This window comes from Simochromis diagramma, unplaced genomic scaffold (assembly GCF_900408965.1).
Source record: "Simochromis diagramma unplaced genomic scaffold, fSimDia1.1 OVJJ01000159.1, whole genome shotgun sequence".
Classification (NCBI taxonomy): domain Eukaryota; kingdom Metazoa; phylum Chordata; class Actinopteri; order Cichliformes; family Cichlidae; genus Simochromis; species Simochromis diagramma.
The window spans coordinates 2,986,816-3,013,065 of NW_024387197.1; the positions used below are offsets into that span (position 1 = coordinate 2,986,816).

At 42.3% G+C, this 26,250-nt stretch overlaps 1 protein-coding gene across 3 annotated transcripts; it reads right to left on the reverse strand.

Annotated features, from left to right (window-relative positions):
* Positions 1-487: 487 nt before the first annotated feature.
* On the reverse strand, positions 488-25,337 carry atp2a2a (ATPase sarcoplasmic/endoplasmic reticulum Ca2+ transporting 2a). 3 transcript variants are annotated; one of them, XR_005698604.1, is made up of 21 exons: positions 24,823-25,337; positions 23,840-23,857; positions 23,648-23,730; positions 20,622-20,726; positions 19,608-19,746; positions 11,930-12,010; positions 11,350-11,435; positions 10,717-11,181; positions 8,359-8,447; positions 8,178-8,280; positions 7,138-7,269; positions 6,922-7,041; positions 6,608-6,826; positions 6,189-6,524; positions 5,817-6,037; positions 5,429-5,631; positions 5,238-5,323; positions 5,020-5,153; positions 4,788-4,905; positions 1,667-3,250; positions 488-1,134 (listed from the first exon to the last, which is right to left on the reverse strand). XR_005698604.1 is itself a non-coding variant. In XM_040049995.1 (21 exons), exons 1-21 carry the CDS (start codon positions 24,938-24,940, stop codon positions 1,121-1,123), a joined length of 2,991 nt encoding a protein of 996 aa, XP_039905929.1. In that variant the 5' UTR covers positions 24,941-25,336; the 3' UTR covers positions 488-1,120. The 3 variants fall into 3 exon arrangements, 2 of the variants coding, with proteins under 2 accessions (XP_039905929.1, XP_039905927.1); XM_040049995.1 differs by having other exon boundaries at positions 3,130-3,250; positions 24,823-25,336; XM_040049993.1 differs by having other exon boundaries at positions 488-3,250.
* Positions 25,338-26,250: the final 913 nt, after the last annotated feature.

Here is a 26,250-nt window from a genome sequence, read left to right on the forward strand (position 1 = left end):
GGATTTAAGGTGGACTGTGGAGTCTCACTAAATATTTGCACAAGGGTGCTCACACATTCCTCCAAAACTGCACATTTTCTTTTTATTAGCTTAATCTTTATTTTGAAAATCATTTCCTTTATTTCATAAAATAGTTTTTCCTCACATTTAGGTTAGTTTTAGAGTAAAATTAATTTTAACAGGCTTGGGTCAGATACGCAGTGGGATGAGATGCTGAAACACATTAATTCAAATGTTGATTCACATCCCTTCCCTTTGTTCAATTCCAGCTGCTTCATATTTCCAGCCAGCATCAGGATCACAGCTGCGTCGAGATCATTCCTAAAAAGGCATTTTATAGTATTGAGCACATCTTTTCTGAAGGTGATGATGAGCTAACAACTGGTAGCCAACAGAGATAAATGAAACTGATGCTCCAGAATAAAGTCATACTGTTGTGGCCTGTTACAGTCGTCCTGGACAGCAGTAAAAACTCAGCGACAAACTCTTAGTGTATGACAGTTTTAATTTTATTTACCTGAAACCAAAGTCCATGTGATACGTTGTACAATCATTTCTGAAAATACAGTACAGCAGTTTGGCAAAAAATGCCAGTGGAGGGACCGCCTGCCGTTAAAAGGGTAAAACATCAGCATCGCTGCACACCTGCCTTCCCAGATTTGGCAAAAAAAATCTGCTCATCTCAGTGTAAAGCAAAAAGAAAAATCTATTATCTCATAAAAGTATTTCCTTAGGAAAGATGAACTGTGTTTTTGAACTTATACATAATCTATTACATTTGTCTGGTAAAACAGATGGCTGACTGAGCAGACATGCACCATAGAATAATGTACAACTGACTGTACAAGGTACTAAGCTCTTAGTCTAAAATGAAGGCATGAGGACTGTATGGCAATCTAAGGCTCTTCATGCAGGAGGATGGAAGGACTGATGAGGCGGAACTGGCTAGTTTCCATCAGACATTCATTTATGGGCATTCTGTAAAAATGATGTGTGAACTTTCTGAGCCCCTGTCATCACTTCACTGGCATTCAGCTCTTGTAAGATGTGCTGAAAAACACACATGCACAACACAAAACCAAACCAAAGTTTCTGCTAGGAATTTACAGGAGAGATGGGCTTACTTGGACTTTGCTGTAAAGGGAAAAAAGAAAAGAAGAGGAGACAGGAAGAAACAGATCAATGGACACGAGAAATCACAAAACAAGGTAAAAAGCATCTGAGCAGCAGATCATTTCAATGAATTTCAGAGTAATAAAGGCCATGCAATAAAGGAGGGCAGAAGATTCATACAAATGCAGTTCAAAAAAGAAATACATACAACACCGTGTCCTGTAACGGTGTGGGGGCGTTTAAATGCCAGCATCTCTGCCAGTTGCCCAAACATGCTGCAAGCCTACATTCAAAAAATAAGCGGCACCAGCAGTAACACTGAGCCCGTTTAAAAATGCACAAGGTTCCCATTTCTGCTCAGTGTGCATCTGGCACTTAGTGACATTATAAGCTCCTGTTTTTGTACCATTTAAAGTATTTACATGATAAAACACAAGGAGCAGTTATTGCTGTCATTTCGACACGAGCAATGACAGACTGACAAGCTGTGTGTGCAACCACCATACAGACGAGAGCGCGGCAGTAGTTAGCATGCACGTCAAAGTGTACTCACTCTGCAGGTAAATAGGGGGAAGGCGTGGGAAGAAACAACAGTTAGCTTTTCAAATTAAAAAACAAAAAACACTCTCTGGTCTATCGGAGCGCGCATGCAGAAAGGCTACGCTTGAGTAAACGGGTGTGAATGTATGCAGGAAGAAATGAAATGTATAGAGTCTACTTCGTGTTCTATGTACAGATATACACACGCCTCCGACAGCAGCCAATCAGAGGTCTGAGCGCCTATCAAACCGTCCACGTTGTGCTCAGTTTGCAAGACTAACAGCTTCTTGGTGCCTTTTTACATATTCAAGTACAGTATGTGCACATTTTACATACATAAAGATTACTGTCGTTAACACACAAAATTAGGACTGAAACCTTAGAATGAATCTCATAGATTTAACTTTAAAAAAACAACAACAACCCAAAAACAACACCCCCCCCCCCCCCCACACACACACACACACACACACAACACAGACAAATGTGTTTTCTTCAAGTAAATAAATTTAACAACAGGCTGTACCAAGAATTTACTCAAAATCAAGCTGGTAACATGTCTTTGTCCCCTCTTCCCTCAAATAACAGAGGAACACAAAAATATCTATCTATCTATATCTAGATATAGATCTATATCTAGATATAGATAGATATATCTATATATAGATAGATATATCGATATATCTCTCTCTCTCTATATATATATGCACATTAAAATACATGTGAAGATTTTGACTCTACTGGTGCTTACCTCAACACTTCAAATGATCACATATGAAATGACAGCTTGGACAAATGGGTCATTATGGTCAAATCAGCAGCACTGAGGTAGCTGTGCTCTGCCTACTGCAGAAAATAATGAATGAGTACGATGCAAAATGTGATTCATGCTTGGGCAAATGTATTCTGCTGAAAGTCTTTGCCCCTAAATTAGTATTGAACTAAACTACGCAGTCCTCAGAAATCTCCATTCCCCAAATTATAAAATATTAATTATTACAGAATAGTAAATAAATTCTCTCTGTACAGCTCAACATGTCGCTCCAACGCAGTGGGCTTCTCTAGCTATTCTCAAAGGGGGTCAAAACAGAGAAAAGCACAATGGTAACATGGAACATAAATCATGTCGGTAAAATATTACTCGAGCACCGGCCACCCAAAAATATGTGCAAGTCTAAATGTACTTAACAGAGGCGTTCTGACAGCGGTTGGAGAAGGTGTAAATGCTGTTGCTGTAATTTGTTCCGAGTTAATGTAACTGTGTTAGATGTGTGCGTTAATGTCCACTTCACACTGGTGCACAAGGAGGGTAGTGTACTGGAGTCAGTCAGGGCCACAAGATGGCAGACACGTTAGTGTCGGTGCTGTAGATCCACAGCACCAGGGGCAGGGAGATGGCCACAAAGGGCCAGGAGATTCCCTCGGCGCATGCAGACAGAGAGCAGCCTTTGCTTGTCGGCTTCTCCAGTTGTTTACCGAATTCCAAGTAGTTCCTGGCCATAAACTTAAGCAGCTCGTCCAGGAGAATGACGGGCATCGAGATCTTCAGCACCATCAACCACTGGGTCATATCCAGAGGGGTGATCTGGAAGATGACCTGGGAGGGAATACGCAAATAACTTACAGCTGCTTTTTAAAGAGAGCGAGATAAAGATTTATGAGGATTATCACCGCATGGGTAACACATAAAACTCTACCAATGTTTTCTACATGACCGTAAGAAGTGTGTGGTGACGTTTATTCAGCTTTTATAAAAATACACTGCTTTGTGATGAGCTCAGAGTCGATCGATCAACACGGCTCTTATGTCAGTACACTCAATGTGTAGCTGGACACAGGAGATGGTCAGCCTCAAAGATGGGAAACAGCGGTGAAGAGATCACCTGGGTGTTTATTCCCTACCAGATAAAATGTCTAACATATACAGAGTTATGTTTTTTTTTATGTTTAAACTCAAATACTGTTCCTTTATTTCAAGGTGGTCCCAATAATTTCTATGAAGTATCTGAAAATGTAGGGCAGTCAGAGAGTACTGTACTGTCATCAAATACATCAGTACTGGTATAGTATTGATATTTCTTTCCAAAAAACACAAATTTACATTTCAGATGAAAATGGCTCTATCTGGCATCTGCTGTTTTAAATAATCCTTAAACTTCCAAAGCCCATCCTGACAACACCCAGTAATCACAGGTGGGCCATCCACACCCCATCCCTCGCTTGTAAGTGGCTCTAACTATGGAAAGTATACTAATGGATATTCATCCTCTGCAGGAGTTTACACTGTTATTTACTAATTATTTATTTTAAAATGTTGGCACATTGTTTAACACTTTGCTTTTAAAGTCTGTAAAGTACCAGCAGACTGCTCTCTTTCCCTCCAAACCAGCAGTCATATCCCTCTCTTGCACTCGCATTGCCTCAGCTCTGAGAGCTTCATCTTTGGCCATTCTGAAGCTGAAGCCAAAGGCTCTAATCAGTTTGGCCTGGATACAAATGGTACTTCACCACACTGATGTCCACTTCAGAGGATTATGGAGGGAAAGCCCTCCATGTCCAAAGATCCCCCTGTGGCAGCGGTGCCTTGTGATTCTGTGTTGCTCATCATTTTTCACTTTAAATGTTACAGAGAAACTGGCCTCACATATCCACGCCTGCTCCATCCCACATTTTTAATGTTCAAAGCTATGCAGCCGGTAACATTAGCCTGAACTGGGAGTGAATTTCCACTTTAACCTCCTAAGACCCAAACTCTTTCATGGCATGCATTTTTAATTTCTCTTTGCTATTTGGGCTGATCGGGACCTGATGAATGTAAAAATAAAGAATTATCTTTTTAGCCAATGTAGTTTCTGAGAAGAGGACATCAGGCCCTCGTAGAGCAAAAGTTAGTGTTGTGGTCTAGACAACCCAAAATGTGATGTCCATATGTGGACACCAGGTCCTAGGAGGTCAAATAAAGTTATTTGGATCTGTTTCCCCCCCTCATGCTCCACCTTTCAAGGTCATTTTCCCCCTAACAAACAATAATAAATGGCCACTAGAGGGCATCAAAATCCACATAAAGACCAAAACTGCAGCAGACAGATCACTTTGACTTGTGCCAATGTCATCATCTTATTTTTTAAACTTACAGGCAGAGGTTCCACATAGAGGATGAGGAAGTGGAGAGACATGGAGAGACAGATGGCCCCTAGCAGCCAAATGTTCTCCCAGGGAGGCATCCGCAGCAGGGACTGGTTCTCTGACAGGCTGGACAGGAGGGAGCGCACAGATGGTGGATCTGGTTATACAATCTGTCTATCATCGTGTCATTGCAAATGGTTCTTTCATGAGAACTCCTCCACTCTTTAAAAATACCCTTACCTGTTCAGAGCATTGCACATCTCAATGGTGACAAGCACGGACAGGGCCATGGTCATCGGGTAGGGTGACTCAAACACGTGGCAGTCCAAGCCGTCAAACTCTGGGTTGTCTGGGCCACACTGGAGGAAGTGGCTCTGTGTGGAGGAAGAGGGGAGAGTGAGGGGGAGGCAAAGAGCGGAGGGAAGCTGAAGGATGTTCTCTCAGACAGACGTACTTACCAGCTGGTACAGAGTGACCTGCGGTCCATCATCAGAGATTGTAAACCACCACGCAGCAGCTCCCACAGTGGCAGCACCTACGTAGCCTGGAAGCAAAGACAGCAAAATCATCATATTACTCACTGGATGTACTGCAGGAAAAAAAAAACAAAAAAACAAGACAGCTCGAATCCTGCTCAATTTTAGTCAACCTCCAATAGCCAGATATCTGAAGAATAGCCAGCCAGAAATCAGGGGCTCCTTAGCATTGCGAGGAGGCTTTTCCATAATGTCCAGATCTGGGGGGTTGAAGCCAAGGGCGGTGGCAGGGAGGCCGTCTGTCACCAGGTTGACCCAGAGCAGCTGGACAGGAATCAGGGCCTCAGGGAACCCCAGAGCCGCAGTGAGAAAGATGCTGTCAGGAGAAACTATTCCAGTCAGAAAGTGCTAATGATAAACTGGAGCAAATATGACCTTAATATTATCAACAGCATTGCTGTGTGAACGTAAAGCTGTAAAACAACGGTTTTATTTCTCAGCTTCATAAAAAACAGAAGACTGAGCAATAAAGAGCTCTAATCTCCTCTGAAGAAGACTCACCAGACGACCTCACCCACGTTGGAAGAGATAAGGTATCTGATGAACTGCTTCATGTTATTGTAAATAGCTCTGCCTTCTTCAACGGCGGCCACTATGGAAGAGAAGTTGTCATCAGCGAGGACCATCTCAGAGGCTGACTTGGCCACGGCAGTGCCAGAGCCCATAGCGATGCCGATCTCTGCCTTCTTCAGCGCAGGGGCATCGTTCACCCCGTCACCGGTCTGTACACAAACATGTTCTTTATAATAAGTGTTGCCTTTTTCTTCAGTAACACCAGCAAATCAACCCAATCAACACGACCCTTACAAAGCCAAGAGAATGAACCATTCACGCAGAAATGGGCAGTTTTGATCAGTACGACAAACTTCATACCATAGCAGTGATTTCATCGAATCCTTGCAGGAACTCAACGATCTTGGATTTATGTGAAGGCTCGACGCGCGCAAAGCAGCGCGCACAAGTCACAGCCTCCCTCTGGGCATCGAGTGTGAGCTCATCAAACTCCCGTCCAGTGAAAGCCATGTGCTCAGTATTGTCCTCCTCGGTCAGGATGCCGATGCGGCGGCAGATAGCCACAGCTGTGCCCTTGTTGTCCCCGGTGATCATGATGACGCGGATGCCAGCCTGCCGGCACAGTTTGATAGAAGCAGCTACCTCCTGTCTGGGAGGGTCCAGCATGCCGACACAGCCGACAAACGTCAGGTCAGACTGGACACAGAGACAAAGATTCAAATGAAAGTCTGCTCCTGGAAAGAATGTGCTACAAGTAGATTACGCAAATGTATATCCACCTCATACTCGATGAATTTGGCAGTGTCAGACAGTATCATGTCCTCCATTTTTGGTGGGCTGTCTCGTGTGGCCAGAGCCAAGCACCTCAGGGTGTCGCGACCTGTCCCGTACTCACGGATAACAGACATGATCTTTTCCTTGATGCCTTGGCTGAGGGGAACTTTGCTGTTGCCAACTCTGACATGAGTGCATCTCTCGATGACTCCCTCTGGGGCTCCCTGTGAGGAAGAAGAGAGGCATAAAACATTAACAACACAGCAGAAGACTGCAGCGAATGCAGATCGAACATCTGCACGTATTACACTGGGTATACCTTCACAAACATTTTGCCCATGGTAGAGCGGGACTTGTTTGGGCTGCAGTAGACAGACATGGACTTCCGGTCTCTTGAGAACTCCAGGGTGAACTCCTTCTTCATCAGCTGTTTGATCACCTGATCAGACAAAGAGACAGAGAGTGAGAAAAAGCTGCTGAGCACGAACGGTGGGAATGTGCAGCGCATGCAAGTGAGGGAGCTGATGTCACTCACTGAGTTGCAAGCATTGGCTCTGTCAATCTTTGACAGGTTGTGAACTTCAGTGTCGAAGACATTCATCTTCTCCACCAGACAGGTCAGCGCGGTCTCCGTGGCCTCGCCGACCTTCTCGTACACCCCCTTCACCTGAAACATCCAAACTTTCACTCATTTCTTTTCTATAACATCTTAAATTTGCCCAAAGACTGTGCATCAAAGAAGGATTTAACCATCGTTAAGGCTACCAGTAGTTGTTTCGATGATGAGTGAAGGGGAGCTGTGACATTGTGCTACATTCCTGCTCATTAATCTTTGTAGACGAATAAAGTGTTTATTCACCTGGCAAAATATAGTGTTTTCCGTCATTCACGATACCTGCATGATGGATCTCAAGCCTTAATTACTCACTGTGTTTAGCTTACACATATCTTTGCCAAATGGAGTGCGACTGCTTTGGTGATTTCAGTGCCTTTGTGAGCTCGATGGATACACTGTACAGACCCGTTTATGAGCTGAAGTTGGACGATCCATGCTAGCAACCATTGCTTTGTTTTAGTTTGCCTCATTAATTCATCATGCTGGAGTTTGCAGTGTGTTTTTGCATTTCTTCCAAACATCATTTGCCCATAATCTGAAGTATTGCAAATGATCATGACTGTTCTGAATGTCTGTTATTTGTAGTATATTACTAATATCAACGGAAAAGTTGTGATTGGCTCATGCGGGTATGTCATCAAGCAATGATTTGTGTAGCACTAGACTTTGGTTTGCATTCTGTTGGTGTAGCACACATGACCAGTACCACTCGGTTGTGCTCATTTAGTTGTGGGATGCTAAAAATCACAGCTGAGATTAAAATTTGATGAATTTTTCAACCCTGGAAGCTGCATCTATCTTTCATATACAGTCTATAAGCGAACATAAAAAGATTATTTCACTTAAATCCAAATGTATAGAAGGGTAGCAGCAAAACAGGCAGTCATATGTAATCGTTTTCCCCCAGAACTGAAAACTGCACTAAAACACATAAAATAAGCAGCAGGAAAGGTGCTGACCTCATTGAAGTCCAGCGAGGAGTCATTGCACAGGGCACAGATTGTGGCCAATTCAACCAAAGCATCATAGTGGGAGGATTTCACTGGTTTACCATCCTGGTACCTGAGGACAAGTACAGAACATCATGTTTCCATGTATTTAAGGATCTGCCAGTTATGGAGAAGCTATAAAAGTACTCACACTTCACCCTCGGGGGCGTAGGTAGAACCTGTGATGGTGAACTCTGACAGAGAGCAGCTGTCCCCTTCAGCTTTGTTGACAATGAACATCTGGAAATGAGAAGAGTCCATGGGACATTAGAAGACATCACACAGATCATGTCAGTGTTTGACCAGAGTCTTTACTGTCAAACCACAAAACCTCCAAGTGAACTCGAATAGATTAAAGGAAAAAAATAAGATTATATTATTAGGCTCTTTGCAGATGATGCTATTGTTTGTCTGTTATCCTAGAAGACTTTGGCAAGTATTCAGGTTGTGAATGAAATCTAACAGAGACTCAAAATCCTTTCATTAAATGAATCTTCTGAGCAAAAATGAGCGGAAAAAAAAAAAGATTAATTGGAAGGTAATAACAGTCAAATATCTAGGAGCTGTGATAGTAAAATAATTTAAGATAATTAAAATAAATTACACCCAGATTCAAGATTCAGGGAGATTGAAGCCCAACCACTGCCTTCTATCTGGACTGGCACAAAAACTGAGGTGATGAAAATAAATGCATTGCAGAGATTTCTTTTTCAATGCATTCCTCCACATCTGATCTACAAATGCAGATTAAGACGTGAGGCATGATTATTTTGATTTATTTGTGCTGAGAGGGGACCAAAGCTGAAGACCTCTTGAGTTAAGGAGACGCTGTAGCTAAAGTGAGATTCTTGATGCAGATGATTCCCTTTGTGTCACACAAGATGAAAGATATTTTTACATATACAAGAAATATTCAGAGGTTAAAAAAGCAATAATCAAATTAGTATATTATATAAAAATATAATTTACACCAACAGAAAAAACATTAGTTTTTGTGACCTTTTGAATGAGGAAGCAAACTTCTTCATATTCTTCAAAGTTAGCCTATGAAAAACTAAAAGGCTAAACCAGAAACAACTGGGGGAGACAACTTTAAAAAAAACAAAACAAAACAATGAAAGCACTCAGAACCTGAAAAATCACAGCGGAGAACATGAACACTCATCCACAGACTGAAAGCAATGGGGGGATGTGGTCGGAAAAACTTGATTTGTTTCTTTATTACAGCTCATATTAAAAGTACACAATAACTGTTGCAGCAGAAAAAAATGACAGTAAATTGGCTGCAACGTTAGAGTGTGTCTCTGTGAGGGGCAGGCTGGGTGGCCTGCTGCCTAATGTGAGAAAAGGCTGTTTAGTTTCTCTCCATAAGTAAACAGAAGAAGCTGCCAGGGAGCCTGACTAAAGAGAGAAGCTGTGCCCAAAAGGAAGACGCCGCAGTGCCAGGCCTACTCCCGCAGGAAGCTTTGATCATTTCGCTCACTCACAAACAAAGATGTACAAAGCCACACAGTATACACACAAACAGGGCTAGACAGAGGCTGCTTATATCAGAAAATGGATGAAGACAATCAGCAAGCCCTCCTGCAACGACTAGCCAGACATAAAATCCTGGCACTGCCCTGCTGCAGTATATTTAGAGCAAACCATTAATTATTTCAGTAACCAGTTGAACACTTTCAGGAATGATCGTGGTCTGTCAGAAAAGGATTTAATAAAAAGGACGTACAATCACAAACTACATTTAGGCTGCATGAATGTAGATGGTGTTTTTGCTATGTTGTTATTATTTTATTGTACAATGTTGGGTGCAAATGTATATCTGTAATAAATGATTCAAGTGAATGAGACGTTGCTTTTTATTAGTAACCATGAGTGTAAAGTCAGTGAGCACACCTCTTTAAAGGCTTTTGTTTGCATGTCCCGACTCTGTGTGAATTACGATAAGTCACTACAGTAACTGCAGAATCACAAGGCTATTCAATCACGGCCAACTCAATGTGCAGGGACTGAAACAACTGACAGTAACTGTAAATGAATGGCACAGCCTGAATAAGGGTGGCAAAGTTCTGAGACAGCAGTGAACAGACAACTAAAGGGGATTAAACTTTAATAAATGCTGAAATGTCCTTTTTATGTGGGGCCAAGTAGCACAGAGGTGCCACTCACAGAGAGAGAGAGGAAGAGAAGAAAAAGAAACTACAAGCTCACTGCTTTGCAGCTTGGTGACGCAAGGTCAGTTATGCAACAGCAGTAGTGTAAGTCATCTAACTGCTCGATGCAGATTAGAGCAGTGAAAGCGAGCTGCCTTCTCGCTCAATAACCAGAAACTACCATTTCTCTGCTTACAGAGAGCATTAGCATTTTATAGATAAATGGAAGAAACTGCCGTCACCTTATCCAAACATAAAGTAGGGACAACAAATACGACAAAGGACTGACGACCAACCTGCTCAGTAATGCAAAAACACTGTTTCTGTGTGTGTGTGAGGGAGAGAGATAAACTCACTCTGCAAACAGACATCTGGTTGGTTGTCAAGGTTCCTGTTTTGTCAGAGCAGATGACAGAGGTGCAGCCCAGAGTCTCCACAGAGGGCAGGCTGCGGACGATGGCGTTCTTTTTGGCCATGCGGCGAGTGCCCAGGGCCAGGCAGGTGGTGATGACAGCGGGAAGACCTTCAGGGATGGCAGCCACAGCCAGCGCCACAGCGATCTTGAAATAGTAGACAGCTCCACGGATCCAGGAGCCTCCGTGGACGGGGTCATTGAAGTGTCCGATGTTGATGATCCACACGGCGATGCAGATAATGGAAATGACCTTGGATAGCTGTTCGCCGAATTCATCCAACTTCTGCTGCAAGGGCGTCTTCTCCTGCTCCGTGGCTGCCATCTCGTCACGGATCTTACCAATTTCTGTGTTAACGCCAGAGGCAACAACCACACCCACAGCCTTCCCTGCAGCAATGTTGGTACCCTGAAAGAACATGTCACATACGTGTTGGCTCAAGTGCAACTGATATCATCGCGCACATCCTCAAATAACAGAAACTTGTTTTTCCAGGAAGTGTACAGAAGCTAAACACATAAGAAGTAATAGGAATCAGCAGGATGTGTGTGATAACTCATGCAGACTCGGGCTTACAGAGAAGAGCATGTTCTTCTTGTCTTGATTGACGGCGCGAGGGTCAGGCACGGGGTCGGTGTGTTTGATGACAGAGACAGATTCACCTACGAGGACAGAGGAGGGTTAAACCGGCTTGCATTCTTCTGTAGATGATTTAAGGAAGAACGCTCAGCCAGTCGTCTCCACAGGCAAATCTGCAGTGCTGGTTATTCATCTTTCAGTGATGATTCACATGAATGTCTCAGAGGAAAAAGGTGTTAAGTGGGAAGAGCGTCACAGCAGACCTCTGGGCTCATTCTGTTCATCAGTTACTCAAAGCGACCAAGTTGAATTTTGTTTTTTGTTTTTTGACCATTTATTCAGACAAACTGACTGACCTCGGTTTAACTTACTTTAAAGGCTTTGTGGTGATACTTGTGTTTTAGCTTAAAAAAAAAAAATGAATTAACAATCTCATAGGGCAGTTATTCTAAGAGAATAAAATAACATTTGTCATTAGGTAAGCTTTAGTCTATCTATCCATTACTTAACAATGATTAGCATTCAAATAATTAAAAAATGTCAACTTTGATGTCTGCCATCAGCAAAAATATCTTACCAGTCAGGATGGACTGGTCTACCCTGAGGGTCGTGGATTTGATTGAACAGATGCGGATGTCAGCGGGCACCTTGTCTCCAACTACAAAAAGCAGATCCATAATTAGAGAGAGAGGAAAAACCCATACAAATGAATATGAGAAGAACAAATACAAATATCAAACCAAAGATAATGCTACTGAAAATTGTTACAAATCATCTAAAGTTGATTAATTATATTAAAAGATTTAGAGAAAATACATTGCAATCTATGCATATAAGGAACAAAACTGACAGCAGTAGTTATCTTTGGGCAATTAAGAGGAGCTACATTGGAAACAGACACTTCTCTCTAGAGGCAATAACTTCATGGCCTCAGGAAGAAACTGTTAGTGAACCCAGTTTGTTGCTGCATCCACAAATCCCAGTTAAAACTCATTACATGTAATGTAAACCAGATTCAGAAATGCTGCCACCTTGTCTGGGCCTGAGCTAATTTAAGATGGACTGGAGCAAAGTTCAAAACTTTCCTCTGATCTGATTAAACCAAATATTAAATGAGTTCCACAAACTATGGACATTAAATGCAAGAAGAGTGGAGCATACAAGTTAAAGTCAACATCTGTGACAGGGATGGGTGAATTAGTGCGCAAAGCCTGGATGACTTGTGCATCAGTGAAGACACCACTGAAGCTGCAATTAAGAAAAGGTCTTTTTCAGTGAAGTTCTTGCCTATTTCAGGAAGATAATGTAAAACCTAGTATTGCACATCTATCATCAGCATGGCTCAGCAGTAAATGGTTTATTAAAAAGAATCATCCGATTTCAAAAGGCTACATCTTATTAAGTAACGAACATAGAAGCTTGTGGTAAATTTTAGCATATATGGCTAAATATGAACTTTCACCTACAAAACACTGCAAACATCTATGCAATACTCAAACTTGTCCCATACTTTAGTGAGCATGTCTGGAGTAACTGCAGCTCAACCTACTCTAACAGTACATGTTTTGATTGCTGCCAGTTAATATGCTGTTTCCCTGTTATAAAAGCATCGATGTGCAGGGGCTTGTGTCTTCTTCAGGGCGTGACAAAGGCAGACATAAATTCTTAGGCAGTGAATCAGTCACTTCGCTAAAGCCTACCTCCAAACGAGTTCCAGGATACATTCAAAGCTAAACGATTTAGCACGTGAGAGAAAGATTTCAATCACACATCCAATCAAAAAACAAAAGCTAACAACAAAGGAGAAAGGGCACTCTTAACTCTCCACCCATGCATTGCTTGTACAGTACCATTTGTGGGTGGGTGTACTGGCCAAATGAAGATTTAACAGATGAGGTGGTGTTTATTTTCTACAGGCAGTAACTCCGCTTTAGAGTAAACTAAATTTATGAACCACAGCTCACTATAGCGTGGTTGTTATGCCTCACAGCAGCAAAGGAGTGCTGCCATTGGTGTAGGAAAGAGAAGAAGAACCAAAGACAGAAGGAAATGAAGGACTTGTGAGCCATAAAAGGCTAGTCTCAAAGGAAATGGCCAATTTGGGTACATCAGAACTGCAGTGACCCAATTCAGCTTCCTAATCTTACATAAAGGCAATGGAAACTGGGGAAATGGCTCAGGCTATGGCACAGTTCTGTGGGTGTAGTCTACTTATACAGGCCTACTTAGTTAAAAATGTAAATTGTGTCACATTGTTACAAAAGACTCCTTGAATACAATATAGCTAGAATCCAGGAAACGGTACTAGGCTGCCAAATATCTAAGAATGTAACAAAACATCTAAACAAGGCTGAAGTGGAAACTCACCCAAAAACAAATAGTGATTTTTATCAAATGTACCAGTGTCCAGATCCAGACTGAGGGAGGTATTGTATGGCTAAACCAGCCTTGGCCTTGAAGGAGGAGAGGGGGGAAAATAGCAATGGGACCACTGACGCATGCAGCCAAAAAAGGAAAAAGAATTTCAACCTGTTTCCCAATCTGCTGATCTGGTTTAAATGTGGCCCTACGATGGCAGACATGTTCTCATCATTGCCACAGGAAGAGACAGGCAAGATGCAGAACACAGGAGCAACTCGTCTGCATTACCTTGGAGTTTCTTATAGATGTTTGGAATAGAAGCTGCAAACATATTTTATGAGTGCATCTATACAGTCTAATCCAATGCAGACCCTTGCTCTAGTTATGTGTACTCCAGCCCCCCTGCTCTGTGAAGGTTGATTTCTCACTGGGAGGCATGACCCTATGTAAAGTTGGATGATCATCAACTCATCCGAGTGCCAGAAACACTCATCTGTCAGCAGGCACTGGCCAATTAAGGCAGACAATGAAAGGATTTCTGAGAAGACAAATGTTGAGCTCAGCTGCATCTTTAAACTATCTCAATGTGGAAACAGACGTGCAATGGAAGATTTGCTTATGAGAAGGTCACGCACCTGAATCAAATGGCCTGACACAGGCTCAAAGACATTTCACATTAGAAACCAAAGGGGAGCTTTCACAGAACAATGTGCAAACCAGAGACCGTGAAATGTCAGTGAAATTCACCGACTTGTAGCAATGGCAGGAGAAATAACCATTAGCAACATGAAGTTAAACTTTGAGCTAAAGAATTGAAGCGACTACCAACAGGGACAGCTATACGAGGGCAAGGAATTCATTACACGGGTAACTATGCAACCAGAGCCTGGAGCATCCAGCGACCAAATGTCAGCTACAAATCAATGAGCAAAACACTTCACATATGGAAGAGCTGAAGGCTGCCCCCTGAATTCACTGTCCTAGTTACACAGCTGTAACACTTTACTTCAATTATAGATGTCAAATAATTTCATTAGAATTGAATTAAAGAATTGCCCATACCTAACTTTTACTCAAACTTGCATCCTTTCTGGCTGTATAACACTTCCTGTGTCACGTCATTACTTTCAAAGAAATACAAACTTTGCTGAGCCAAGACACCAGGAGCTAGAGGGCCAGCCTGCTAACAAAGGTTCCTACTGATGTTCTCATGCAAAGTAACCAGTGCTCTGTGATGCCGTGACACACTGGACCTGTCTTGAGGCTGTGTTACACTGCAGACCTGCTCTGGTGAAGCGAGTATATATCATCTGTCCCTTTGTGTCAACATCCTACTTGGTAGCAGTCCAAGCATTTCCAGAGGCATGACCACGTCTTCACCTCAGGGCTTGCCAATGGCTCAAACGGTTTACAAATTTAACGGTGGTGAAAGCTAAGACCTGGTGATACATCGCCACCAATATGACTCCCAGAGGTGCCTTACAAACAGAACAGGCAAAGCAATGACTGAACTGAAAGTACCAGCTTTGACTGGCACTTGCACCTGCTGTGCGTTCAGGGACAGCGAGTGGTTATGCTGGCCAGGCTTCCTTGGGGCCGGCCAGGAGGCTACATGTGCTGATGGCAGCTGAACAAAAGCCTGAGCTCCTGTCATGTAGAGTGGGCTGTTTCAGAAGAGTCAGCAGGCAAAGCTTAATGCAGCTTTCCAGCACATCTCTGACTAACTACCTCACTGTCTGCATTTACATATTTATGCAAACTGATCCGGTATTTAGCAAATGGTTTATAACAGATAAGCCACTAACCTTTCATTGGGTTTAAAAGTTTGCTTCTCTATTTGGGACCAACAATGGAAGAAGTCCAAAGCAGGGAAACCTAACCGACCAGTCTCATTTGTGCAAGTTTACTTTTTGCAAGGACAGTTTGTTGTACCAATGTCTCCTTTGCCCTTTGGCCATTGCACTAGCACATTTCCAGAGTAATGGGTGAGATTCAGTTGGGTTTCTTCCCTGATCAGCAAACAAGACCTGAGTAAATGATGTTTAGTTAGCTGCTGCCTGGTGAGAGAGATATGAATATAATCTAAGAAGTGACATTTTTCTAACTTCCTGCTTCTGTGTTGTCACAGATGCAAAACACGTGTCAAGTTTTGACCCCGGTTATGCAAGCACCATCTCCACACTGTCTCCCTGGGATCTCTGCTGCTCTTTGTCTGGTATGAATCTTAAGCAGCAGCAGCTGGCTGGAGCTCTTCATAGCATGCAAGTGTTTCTCTTGCCATAGTAACAAATCTTATCCCAGGACCAGGAGCACTAAAGTTCCAGCCAAAATTAGCCAAGCAGAGGATGGTAGGAATTCCATATGTTCGGCATTGCAAATTTAAATTTGAGCTGAGAACAATGCCATATCAGGTACTGATCTAATAGATCCAACCATAATAATAATAATTTACATGAGTATTTACGACAGCCTACTTCAAACATGCAAAGATGTGGACATTTAACTCACTGCCATCGAAAGAGGCCAAGACGTATACAAAAAAAAGAAAAGAAAAGAAAAGTACAGTTTGTATATAGGCTTTAAAGCTTGAATCAATAAAAGGTGACACGAGCAAACAAAAGCTCATTGGTGACATCATCAAAGCGGTTCCTTAAAGTCTGACATCTCATCCCACCTTGAACCAGTTCTGCAGTATTTAATGTGCACTGGTCCCGGCCTTCCCCGAATTTAAATACTGCGCATAACATGTACAGGCCTGCTTCTATCGCTTCATCTTACATCAAAGACTGCTGCTGCTAATTTCCCAGGTGTTTTTCTCATATTTTTATGTTAGTAATTCAGCATGTGGAAGTACTGAGACACTAAAATGTTATTTACTAATTAATTAAATAAATTATACATTTAATTACTATTTATTTTACAAATAAAAATGTTATTCTACATCATTCTTTTTAACCTGCTTTGTCTAGTTCATTTATTTGTGTGGTTTATATTATTTCCCCCTCATTTATTCTACAGTAATGCTATTTTTAAAACTTCTTACAGCTTTGTTATCTGTTTTTAATTATTATTATTATTTTATTTCTCTTTATTAGCATTTATGTTTGCTCCGTCTTAAAGGGCTCATCAGTCTTCAATGAAGCATTTTGAACTGCACTAACAGATTCCCAGCCGTGAGTGCGGTTTAGGTAAACAAGGTTGACCGCCGCACCTTAAGGCAGCTTTGTTACACGTGATTTATTCAGACACTTCCATGCATACTCTTATCAACCCAAGCTCAACCAGTGCACTGCTTAGTTTGAATGAAACCCCTGTGACCCTCCTGGACTACATCAGAGGGTTGAGTTTTTTGAAGTCCGCTACTCCGGCTGGCAGGATGAAACCATTTCTCTCAGCCTTGCTGAAAAGTCAGAAGCCTCTGCCAAAAGACAGTCCCTCAGTGACATCGGACGATTGCCAGACCACATTAAATGCCACATACTATCCATGGTGTCTGGAATCTCAGTGGAGGGTGCTGGTGCTGATGGGCAGGGTCCCTGTGCATTGAGCGTGATAGGGCGGTTTGGTTATTCACAAAGCACTTCCCTATAAGGTCATCTCTCTCTAGCACAATAGGAGCAGATGACAGATCCTCCCCCTGCACTCCCCTCCACAAGCCCAGACTCCACAATTTCACAGGCAACGGGGAACAAACACACTGAGCTCTGCCGCTCTGAGAAAAGGCAAACATCCAAATCTGCAAACCCTTAAGGGGCAGCTATTACGCTCATTTCCAGCTCCATATTTTTTTATTCTTGGACTCTTTCAGAGTAGCTTTGCATGACTCACATTCAAAATGTATTTATTTATATAGCTCATACTGGAGCTTGGTTGAGACTCTCAGCTCATCCTGTCTGAAACCAGTTGTTTAAGATCCCCCTCCCCTCACAAACACAAGCTTTGTACGCCTGGTGGATTGGGCTTCTGTGCTTACAGCTAGAGCTGTGTACCTGAGCTCTCCATATCTTAATATGGATGGATGAAAAATATCTTTACATATTCACCTCACTGATGTCATAATAGAGCCAAAAGCAGAAAAAAAGGTTTCAATTGAGTGTTCAGAGCAGCAAGTAAACTGACAGCTACATGCAAAGGACTTCAGTTCAGTGGACTTCACGTTATCTGACAATGTGACTTTTTAGGGATTAGTTAGGTTGAGCAATGTCAGCATTTGCTCGTTTTAAAACCGCTTCATATTTATGCTATAGTAAATGTCTGATTAATAAAACCATTACAAAAATCTACTTTAGATAAACGTCTGAAAAATGCATTTAACAGAACGTAATCATCTCCACTGTATGTTCAGTAAGAGTTCATCTGTGAGGCTGATAAGCGAGTAGGAGGCAGCGTTTAAACACACAGCGGCAGCAGCCTCACAGAGAGCCGTGCAGTTTGGCTGCTGGTTATTCTTCTCACGGCTGAGGCAGCCACAGAGGGTTCATCTCTGTGTCCTCTATCGCAGCTCAGCTAAGCAGCCTCCCAGCCAGCATCTGCGTCATCACAATCCTCCTCTGCATGGCAAAGGTCACTTTGGAGCTTCAGGAAAATATTATTCATTAAAAAAAGGGAGCCTGACAGGAACCATTGTAAAGGATAGTTGGAGGATCAAGCGAGTAAGTAGAGCTGATGAGCAACTCCTGACTGTGGGATAAAGCATCCAAGTCGTCTCCCTGCTGGGTTGCGCTCAAGCTGCTGACAGCAAAGCCTCCAGCTACCTTCATCAAGAGTTTTTAAATAACTAGGTCTCTAATATGCGAGAGCATCTGACTCACAAGTTTCTGTTTTAACCGGAGCCAAAAATTGAACTCAACTTCTTATGAACCTAAATTAACATGTCATGATTAGCACTGTCAAGAAAGTAATTTACATATAGTATAGAAACATATCCCAACTAGAAGGATATGCGATGCTAAAATGCAGATCACTCCTACTTTCTGTGCCCTTGTCAAGGTCACTCAGGAGTCCCGCTGAACACTGTCCCACGTCACCTGCTGTACCAATGTTCCCCCCGAGCAGGAGGGGAGGGGAAGAGGCTGACACCTGTCATCTTCACGACTGTCACTGCCTCTATAAATACAGCATTCTATAATCCATAATGAAAGCTAAAAATAAAACCCACACGATGCACCAAAACGCTAAGCATCACTTGAGGGGCTTAGGTTCAAACAGAGTATCAGGACAGCGTTTGAAGGACTCATTACTCCGTACACGCGTTCCCGTTCATCCCTCTGCAGTATTACATACGTTTGTATGCCGTAGGGGAAACTGCACTATTAAAACTAAAGCCTTACATCCTGAGGATTTCAGCTGCTGAAATGCGCTGACTGCAGGGTGGGAAAGTGTTGAGTTGGGATGACACTTTAGAAGCTTTGCAAGCTCACACGCACAGTTACAGTAAGTGGGCCTTAACAGCATGTGTGCGCAGCCCTTTGAGACAATGGGTTAATAGGAAAATCTCAAAATACATCAGCCTTACAGGGTGAGTCACCGTGCTGCTGCAGTGGCACTTGGGGATGGGGGAGGTCTGAGCATGTGCTAAATAATACATGTCCATACCTGGACTCATATGACCTGACCATTACCTGAAGCAGAGCCAAACACAGACGAGGTGCTATCTTATGAAAACACCAGATGTCTCTGATATTTAAAAAAAAAAAAGCCATAAGGAAAAATAGCCTCTTTCAGAGTGAAACTGTGGCATTAAATTGCCAATTTTCTGTGAATTTCAAGGTTTATTTCTATCATGTTCATGTGATGCCCTGATGCTTCTTTTATGAGAGAAAGGTCTGTCAAAGCCAAATCTATTTGTTCCTAAACAACGCGTATAAAAGCATTACGGATGCAGGTCAACTTACCAGCAACCTCCACTATGTCACCAGGCACGATGTCTCTGGCCTTGATCCTCTGCACAGTTTTCCTGTCCTGTCGGTACACTTTCCCCATCTCAGGTTCATACTCTTTAAGCGCCTCAATGGCATCTTCAGCATTGCGCTCCTGGTGAGAAGAAGATGAGACTCAGGGCAAATATTTCTGAGTTGCTGTACAGCAAACTATCACGATTGCAGAAAGCTGGACGCTTCCTTTGGAGGGGCACTGACTGTTCTCGCCGGATGTGCGTGCATCTCTCCTCGGGTTGTGTTTGGGGACATTTAGGTGTTAAGTGTATTAAATTTTCTCATTTTCCAATCTTACTCTTCACCAGCAAGAAAAACATCACTCAAGCCCACACAATTTGAAAATAAATAAATAACTAGAGAAAGGCTGCTGATGAAAACCGGCAGCCTGTTCCTTTTGAATAGGAAGTCTTCTTTGAGACAAAAATAACTTTCAGTGCAGTGTTTTTCTGCATTGCCTGTGAAGTTTAATGGTAAAACCTCCAACTCACAGCGGGGCTGTAACGCAGATACAAGGAATGTTTAATTAAACATGCAGTACTGTTACGTAGATTTCAGTACTCGAGCCTCTGAAGGAGATCGGGAACCCAGTTTGAGCTTGTTTTTTCATTTTGGATGATCAGATCATGTTGCACTGGATTACACTGCACTGGACGCAGGATCAAACTGATAGGGGTTATTAGTAAACTGATAAGGGATATTTATTTGAAGTCTGTCACATTGGTGGCATCTGATTTAGCTCGGCTTTATTAGGATTTTTTTCCTCACACTGACACGCCTTCAATACTAATATAACTGTAGTTTAACACATTGCTTTGAAATGCTAAAAATACCACATTTATATTCATGAAATTAGATTTTTTTTCAACAAAAATGCACTAAACCCTGATGATATTCAGACATAGTGCTCAAACTGTCCAAAAACAGAATTAAGTACGAATAAAAATGCAAAGCCGTGATTCGCTATGCTCTCACCTGCCACACGCCGACGATAGCGTTTGCTATAAGAATGAGTAGAATTACAAAAGGCTCCACAAATGCGGTGATAGTTTCCTCTCCCTCCTCAAACCAGGCCAGGACCTGAAAGAAGTCAAATAAACCATCAGTATTTATTAGACATTTCACAGAAAAGAGAGCTCCCTGCCTCGTGCTTGCATATAGCACAGCTCCATCTGTCCAGAATCAACCTTACATCATCATCATCCTATGACCAGAAATGTGTTTTGTAAGGTCACCTTAGACCAAATACAATCTTGAGTTGAAGTGAGCTTTTGTGTCAGTTTTTCGGGGAAAACAAAAACAAAACTCTGCTCTCATCCAAGAGAAGTCAAGTGTCTCTGAGTACGACTGTTACCACTGTGGCTTCACAAAAAGGGGACAAAATCCAGAAAGAACTAACCACGGTTTTTGCATGGAAGAAAAAAAAAAACTAAAAGCTCATATCTCTGATAAAACTTGACTGGTTATTTCTTTCAAAAAGAGATCCCTTTTTAATACTGCCGTGTTGATTTTATGTGAGGATTTAGCCATCTGCCAGAATCTTCACATTAAACTCTGAGATTATTAATAATTTAGGATCATCAGCAGCATATTGTTATACAATATCTGGGAGAAAATAATATCCCATCACACAGCTAAAATCCATACATGTCATATCATCCCTGAATACAACACATTCTTGTCCTCAATTTAAAATGGAATAACAATGTTCAGAGTTTTGTTGTAAACAGCAGACCTTTAAAATTCCTAGTTAGGTTAGAAACATTAGAAATGGATTTATTCTATTCATTGTGAGCAGCTGGTTATATACTCATATGCACAGTGGTATATAAACATACATACATTGTAATTACTGGTTTTTACTGTTGCTCTGAAAGCTATAAAGCTTGGCTAAGCTGTATATGGACAGAGGCTACTTCATGAGTAATTCATTCAATAATGCAAACAGGTGGCTGTGGAGAAAGCTGTGGGGTTAACACGGTCAGACCTCCATTAAGTTAACACTTTAAGCCTGTCAATTTTACTTAATTCACATCACGAACACCAAAGGACCAGTCTCAACATTGTTACACGCACACACTCAAAACTGCCAGGAAAAGAATTACAGTATATTGACCCGGAGTCTCATTTGGCTTGCTGTTCCTGAGAAAACGGTCTTTAAATTACTCTGTCTGTCACAAGCAATTAGTTAATCTGCCATAATGTATAAAGCAATCAACCTCAGTAAGACCCAAGTGTCTGACTGCAGTGGATGCCAAAGACCTTTGAATGGCATAATTCAAAAAGGCAAGCATAATGCTTTAATAGCTGTCTCAACACAGAAGTGCTTATAATGCGCTATTGTATGTCATGGCATACAATACATGTAAAGATACTATTCTAACCAGCTACCCTCTTCATTTTAATATAATGGCAATCTGCTTGTCGATGAATTGATTAGTAAGGAAATAGCAAAGAAATGTTAACTGTGGTGTGTTAGAAACCAGAGTAGCCTCTTCAAACATTAAATCCATCCATCTAAAATCCATACACACTTTTAATTAATTAAAAAAATAATAACTAAAATAATACACTCTGAAATACTCAGACCAGCCCCTCTGACATTGCTGCCATGTAATTGGCTGATTAGATATTTGCATAAAGAGAAGCTAAACATGCAGCAGGCGAATGTGAATCACTCATCCAAGCACATTCTTCTGGATATGGTTTTTAGTTTTCTAAGAGGTTTGATGGTTATATACACATTAAATATACACCGACGCTGGTGTGCACTTCTGTCTGATAGAGAGCCCTCCCACTGAGGGGTGAGGAACCAAATTTGGTCTCGAGTGGTGCTCTGCTCCACTGTCAGACAGCAGCGACTGACACCTCTGTATCACCTGACACCACTCTTACCAGCTCTCTCTCTCACACACACACACAGGCAGCCTCAGTTATCAAAGTCTTCTTCAGCCATCTGTTAAGTTAGCAGTCATTTATAGAATTAAATAGCAAGGATGAATCTTTGCAGTGCTAAAGACTGCTTTAAAAAAAAGAAGAAGAAGAAGAAGAAAAAAGCACGACCATATCTGACAGCAAAATGTAGCAAAACAAAATGCTTTTATTTTTATTTTACTCAATTTAGCTTTTGGGAGCAGATCAGAGAACATGTTCTCATTTACTTGTTACATTTTATCTAAACACAGTAGAAGAACTTAAGAGACAAGAAGAGATGTGCAAGGTAACCATGATTCCACCTTTGACATAAAAGATTGTTTTAAAAAGTCGCTTCCCTGCAGCTGACAGGTACATTTTATAGGCTGCAAGCTGCATGGTGGATCTATAGTTTATACCATGTGGAAATGTTCACTTCACTTAGCTTATAAATTGGCTCAGACACATGGCAGTGACGCTGTTATGTAAGTGTAAGCCATCAAACATATATCCATGTAGCACTGGATGCCTGCGGCCCGGACGAGACCGAGTGCAAGTTATTACACAGCAGTCACGCTTGGCGACTCAAATGTCTTACTTGGCACATGGTGATAGCAACTCAATGCTGCTACTGCTGTTGTCACCATTCCTCAGACGGGCTGCTAGCCTTCTCAGCTGTTTAGCTCCCATATGTGAGTGTAACCATAGGCACGTTATACAAACTGAAGACGTTCACACTTCAGCACTATGCGCTGAATAAATAATGTGCTGCCATTTATGACACCGGGCTTTATAATAATCCCATCTGCGGCTTTGGCTTCATGTAAACACTTTCAGACAGAGGTGGAAAGAGGAAGCTATTTAAAGGATGTGAAAAGGTTTCTTCTGACTTTAAGATTAGCACATCATCACGCGGACACGCAGGGGGTGACAGCACAGGGGAGTTAACACTGAGAATAAAACTAAGAAGCTCAGCTGAATTTCGAGAAGAAGCCCGCAATTCAGTTTCAGCTCACTGAGCTTGGGATGAGATGACTGAAAGCAAGTCTGTGTGGTACATTAAAACAAACGCTCTAGCATATACTTACAAAAGATATGCATGCAGCCAGCAGAAGAATTCGAACGAGCAAATCTTCAAACTGTTCAAGGACGAGCTCCCATAAAGATTTCCCTGCAAAGAGAGGGAGAGAGAGAGGAGGGAGTTAGTGAAAAACAAGCCAATCGCAGAAACTTGCCAGCATAAAAATGATGGGAGTGGTGTGAGTGACAGCAGTGATTACCTTCCTCCGCTGGTAACTCTGTGTGTGGGTATGCGGTTGTCAATCCGGGGATCATACAGGAAGCAGGTAAAGAAGTAAAAATAAATAAATATATATAAGTAATATATGAACACAACAACAACAACAAAAAGTTTCCCACTTGAGAAACAGCAACTCTCTGCATGTTTGTGAGCGCTACTTTCATAGCTCTAAATCTCAGGCACATTTAGGTGTCAAAGCCACCAGCTTATTCTCAGTTTCATGTGAGACTTTTGCTCAGTGATTATTCAGTCATAAACAGTGAAAAAGAGGGGAATTTCTGTATGCACGCCTCTGTTTGACTGTTAAACCCATGAAAGAAATCACACTGCAACTATTTAATACTTTTATATGCAAGACCCCATGTTCACATTTCTAGCGCCAACAAGGGTACATAATTTACATCAGTGATGCTTTATTACACAGCAGGAATAAATATTTAAATAAAAATCCAATCAGTGCAAAGGTCAAAGTGAGCTAGGAGGGAATACCGTCCATGGCCTCCCAGTTGATATTAATATAAAACAGCTGTTTAAGCCTGGGACAAGAGAGATTAACTTTGGCAGTGTTGGTCCAGTAAGCCTGTACCCACTGCTCAGTGTCCAGTGCACATGTATTACAGGAACATTCAACAGGGTTACCGTGTGAAACTACCGCGCCACATTTCCCCGCTGCTGTCAGCAGTGTGGCCGCGATCACAGGCGGCTCACGCACTGTTACCGTGCACAGCTACGGCCTCTGAGTAATGATTAACTCGTTACTGTGTAAAACACGGGAAACCCTCGAGGTGACGTCAGCCAAATCACCATACGGTCTGATGATGATGCCGGCGACTTTTACCCCGCATATCAAAAACTGAGCTCGCGCTGCCCACGCCACCGTGACATGACACTTTCACGCAGTGTCTCGTTCGCAGCCGCAGCGTTTTTGTTTTTCCGTCGCTTTGCGGTTTTTAGCTGTCGTACCGTTTAGGCCCCATTTCTCCCGCTGTCGTTTCACCTCGTCCAGGGAAAGTCCTGTGCTTTCATTGACGCTGAAATAACTGTAAACTTCTTCCACACTCTTCGTGTGAGCGTTCTCCATGGCGGATAGACGGCTCCTTCTCACTCAGCTGTACCCGAGAACACCGGTGGAGGATACCTTGTGGCTTCCTACCCTGTGAGGACTTTTAGAGCAACGAGGACTTTGTCAGCTCGGATAGCTATCGGCAGCTACTGACAGAGGTGTAACGTGTCCCTTTCTCTTCTCGGCCCCTCTTAAGATTTCCTTCACGACGGAAATTTTGTAGCCAAATTCCTCTTCCCCGCGTGGTTACTGTGCGCCTCCCGTTATGTCCGAAAATAGTGGGAAAGTGTCTGCAGCAGCGTCCCGTGCCGAGGACTGCATTCACCCGGTCCAGTCCTCCTCTGTGCTCCCGTGCCGTACCCTGCCTCACCGTGGCGCAGCTCTCAGTGGCTTCACGCGCTGCCGACAGTCTGGTTTTATCAAAGCGCCTCACTGCTGCCCCTCTTCCCTGCGCTGCATGTGGACTCATATCATTGGACGACCGCGTCAGCTAAGGAGAGCCGGAAAAAAACCGGAACATAACCAGGAAATGAGAGGCCGACATACCGGGGGGTTTGTTTTATGTAAGCCGTGAAGATTGGGTCACTTCGTACAGTGTGTAGGGTCACTATGCATTCATTTTAAGTGTTTCATATTGCCCGCCACGTCTTCCTCAGTGTACCTGGCAGGTGACACTGTTATAGTGGTGTGACACGTGACGTGCTGGAGCTATCAGTTGGCTTTATACGGCTGACAAGTTATTCCTTAAGATACCCTTCCACCGCTTTATGAATGTCCAAGTTGAAACAGAGGCGCATATATATATATGTATAATGTGTGTGTGTGTGTGTGTGTATAAAATGTTTAATAGTTTAATAGACAGATTTTTCTGGGGAAAGGTTTAACAGCTTGTTCAAAAACAAGTCGAGAATAGACATTACTACGGAAGAGGATTAGGGCCACTGGAAAAAAAAAGAATTCTGAGAAAAAAGTCAGAATTCTTTTTTTTCCAGTGGCCCTAATCCTCTTCCGTACATCACAATAAAAACACAACATCAGAAATTTATTATAATATTTTGAGAGAAACATGACATTTCAAGGAGATTTCTGCAGCAGCAAAGGTGGTGGTTTTGCTTTTTAAAATCTTTTTTAAGCATTGGCGATTATATACATGTCCTCTCAATATCCTTTTCATTCAACACTGAACATGGGCAGCCCTGATGGTCCTGTATTAATAAAAAATATATATAAACAGGTAATACGAGGGGACGAGCAAGAGCTAAAGACTGAAAGTAAAGACGCCTTTTTGATTTTTTTTTCAGTTTAAGTCTCAAGTAAATATTACCACA

What these genes read in the sequence shown, in the direction of transcription:
- atp2a2a (XM_040049993.1), bottom strand. Translation starts at nt 24,940, where the DNA reads ATGGAGAACGCTCACACGAAGAGTGTGGAAGAAGTTTACAGTTATTTC. An exon ending in AGACCAGTCCATCCTGACTG is followed by an intron (nt 11,436 to 11,929) that starts GTAAGATATTTT and finishes CTGTCCTCGTAG; the next exon opens with GTGAATCTGTCTCTGTCATC. An exon ending in AGGTCACTCTGTACCAGCTG is followed by an intron (nt 5,154 to 5,237) that starts GTAAGTACGTCT and finishes TCCTCCACACAG; the next exon opens with AGCCACTTCCTCCAGTGTGG.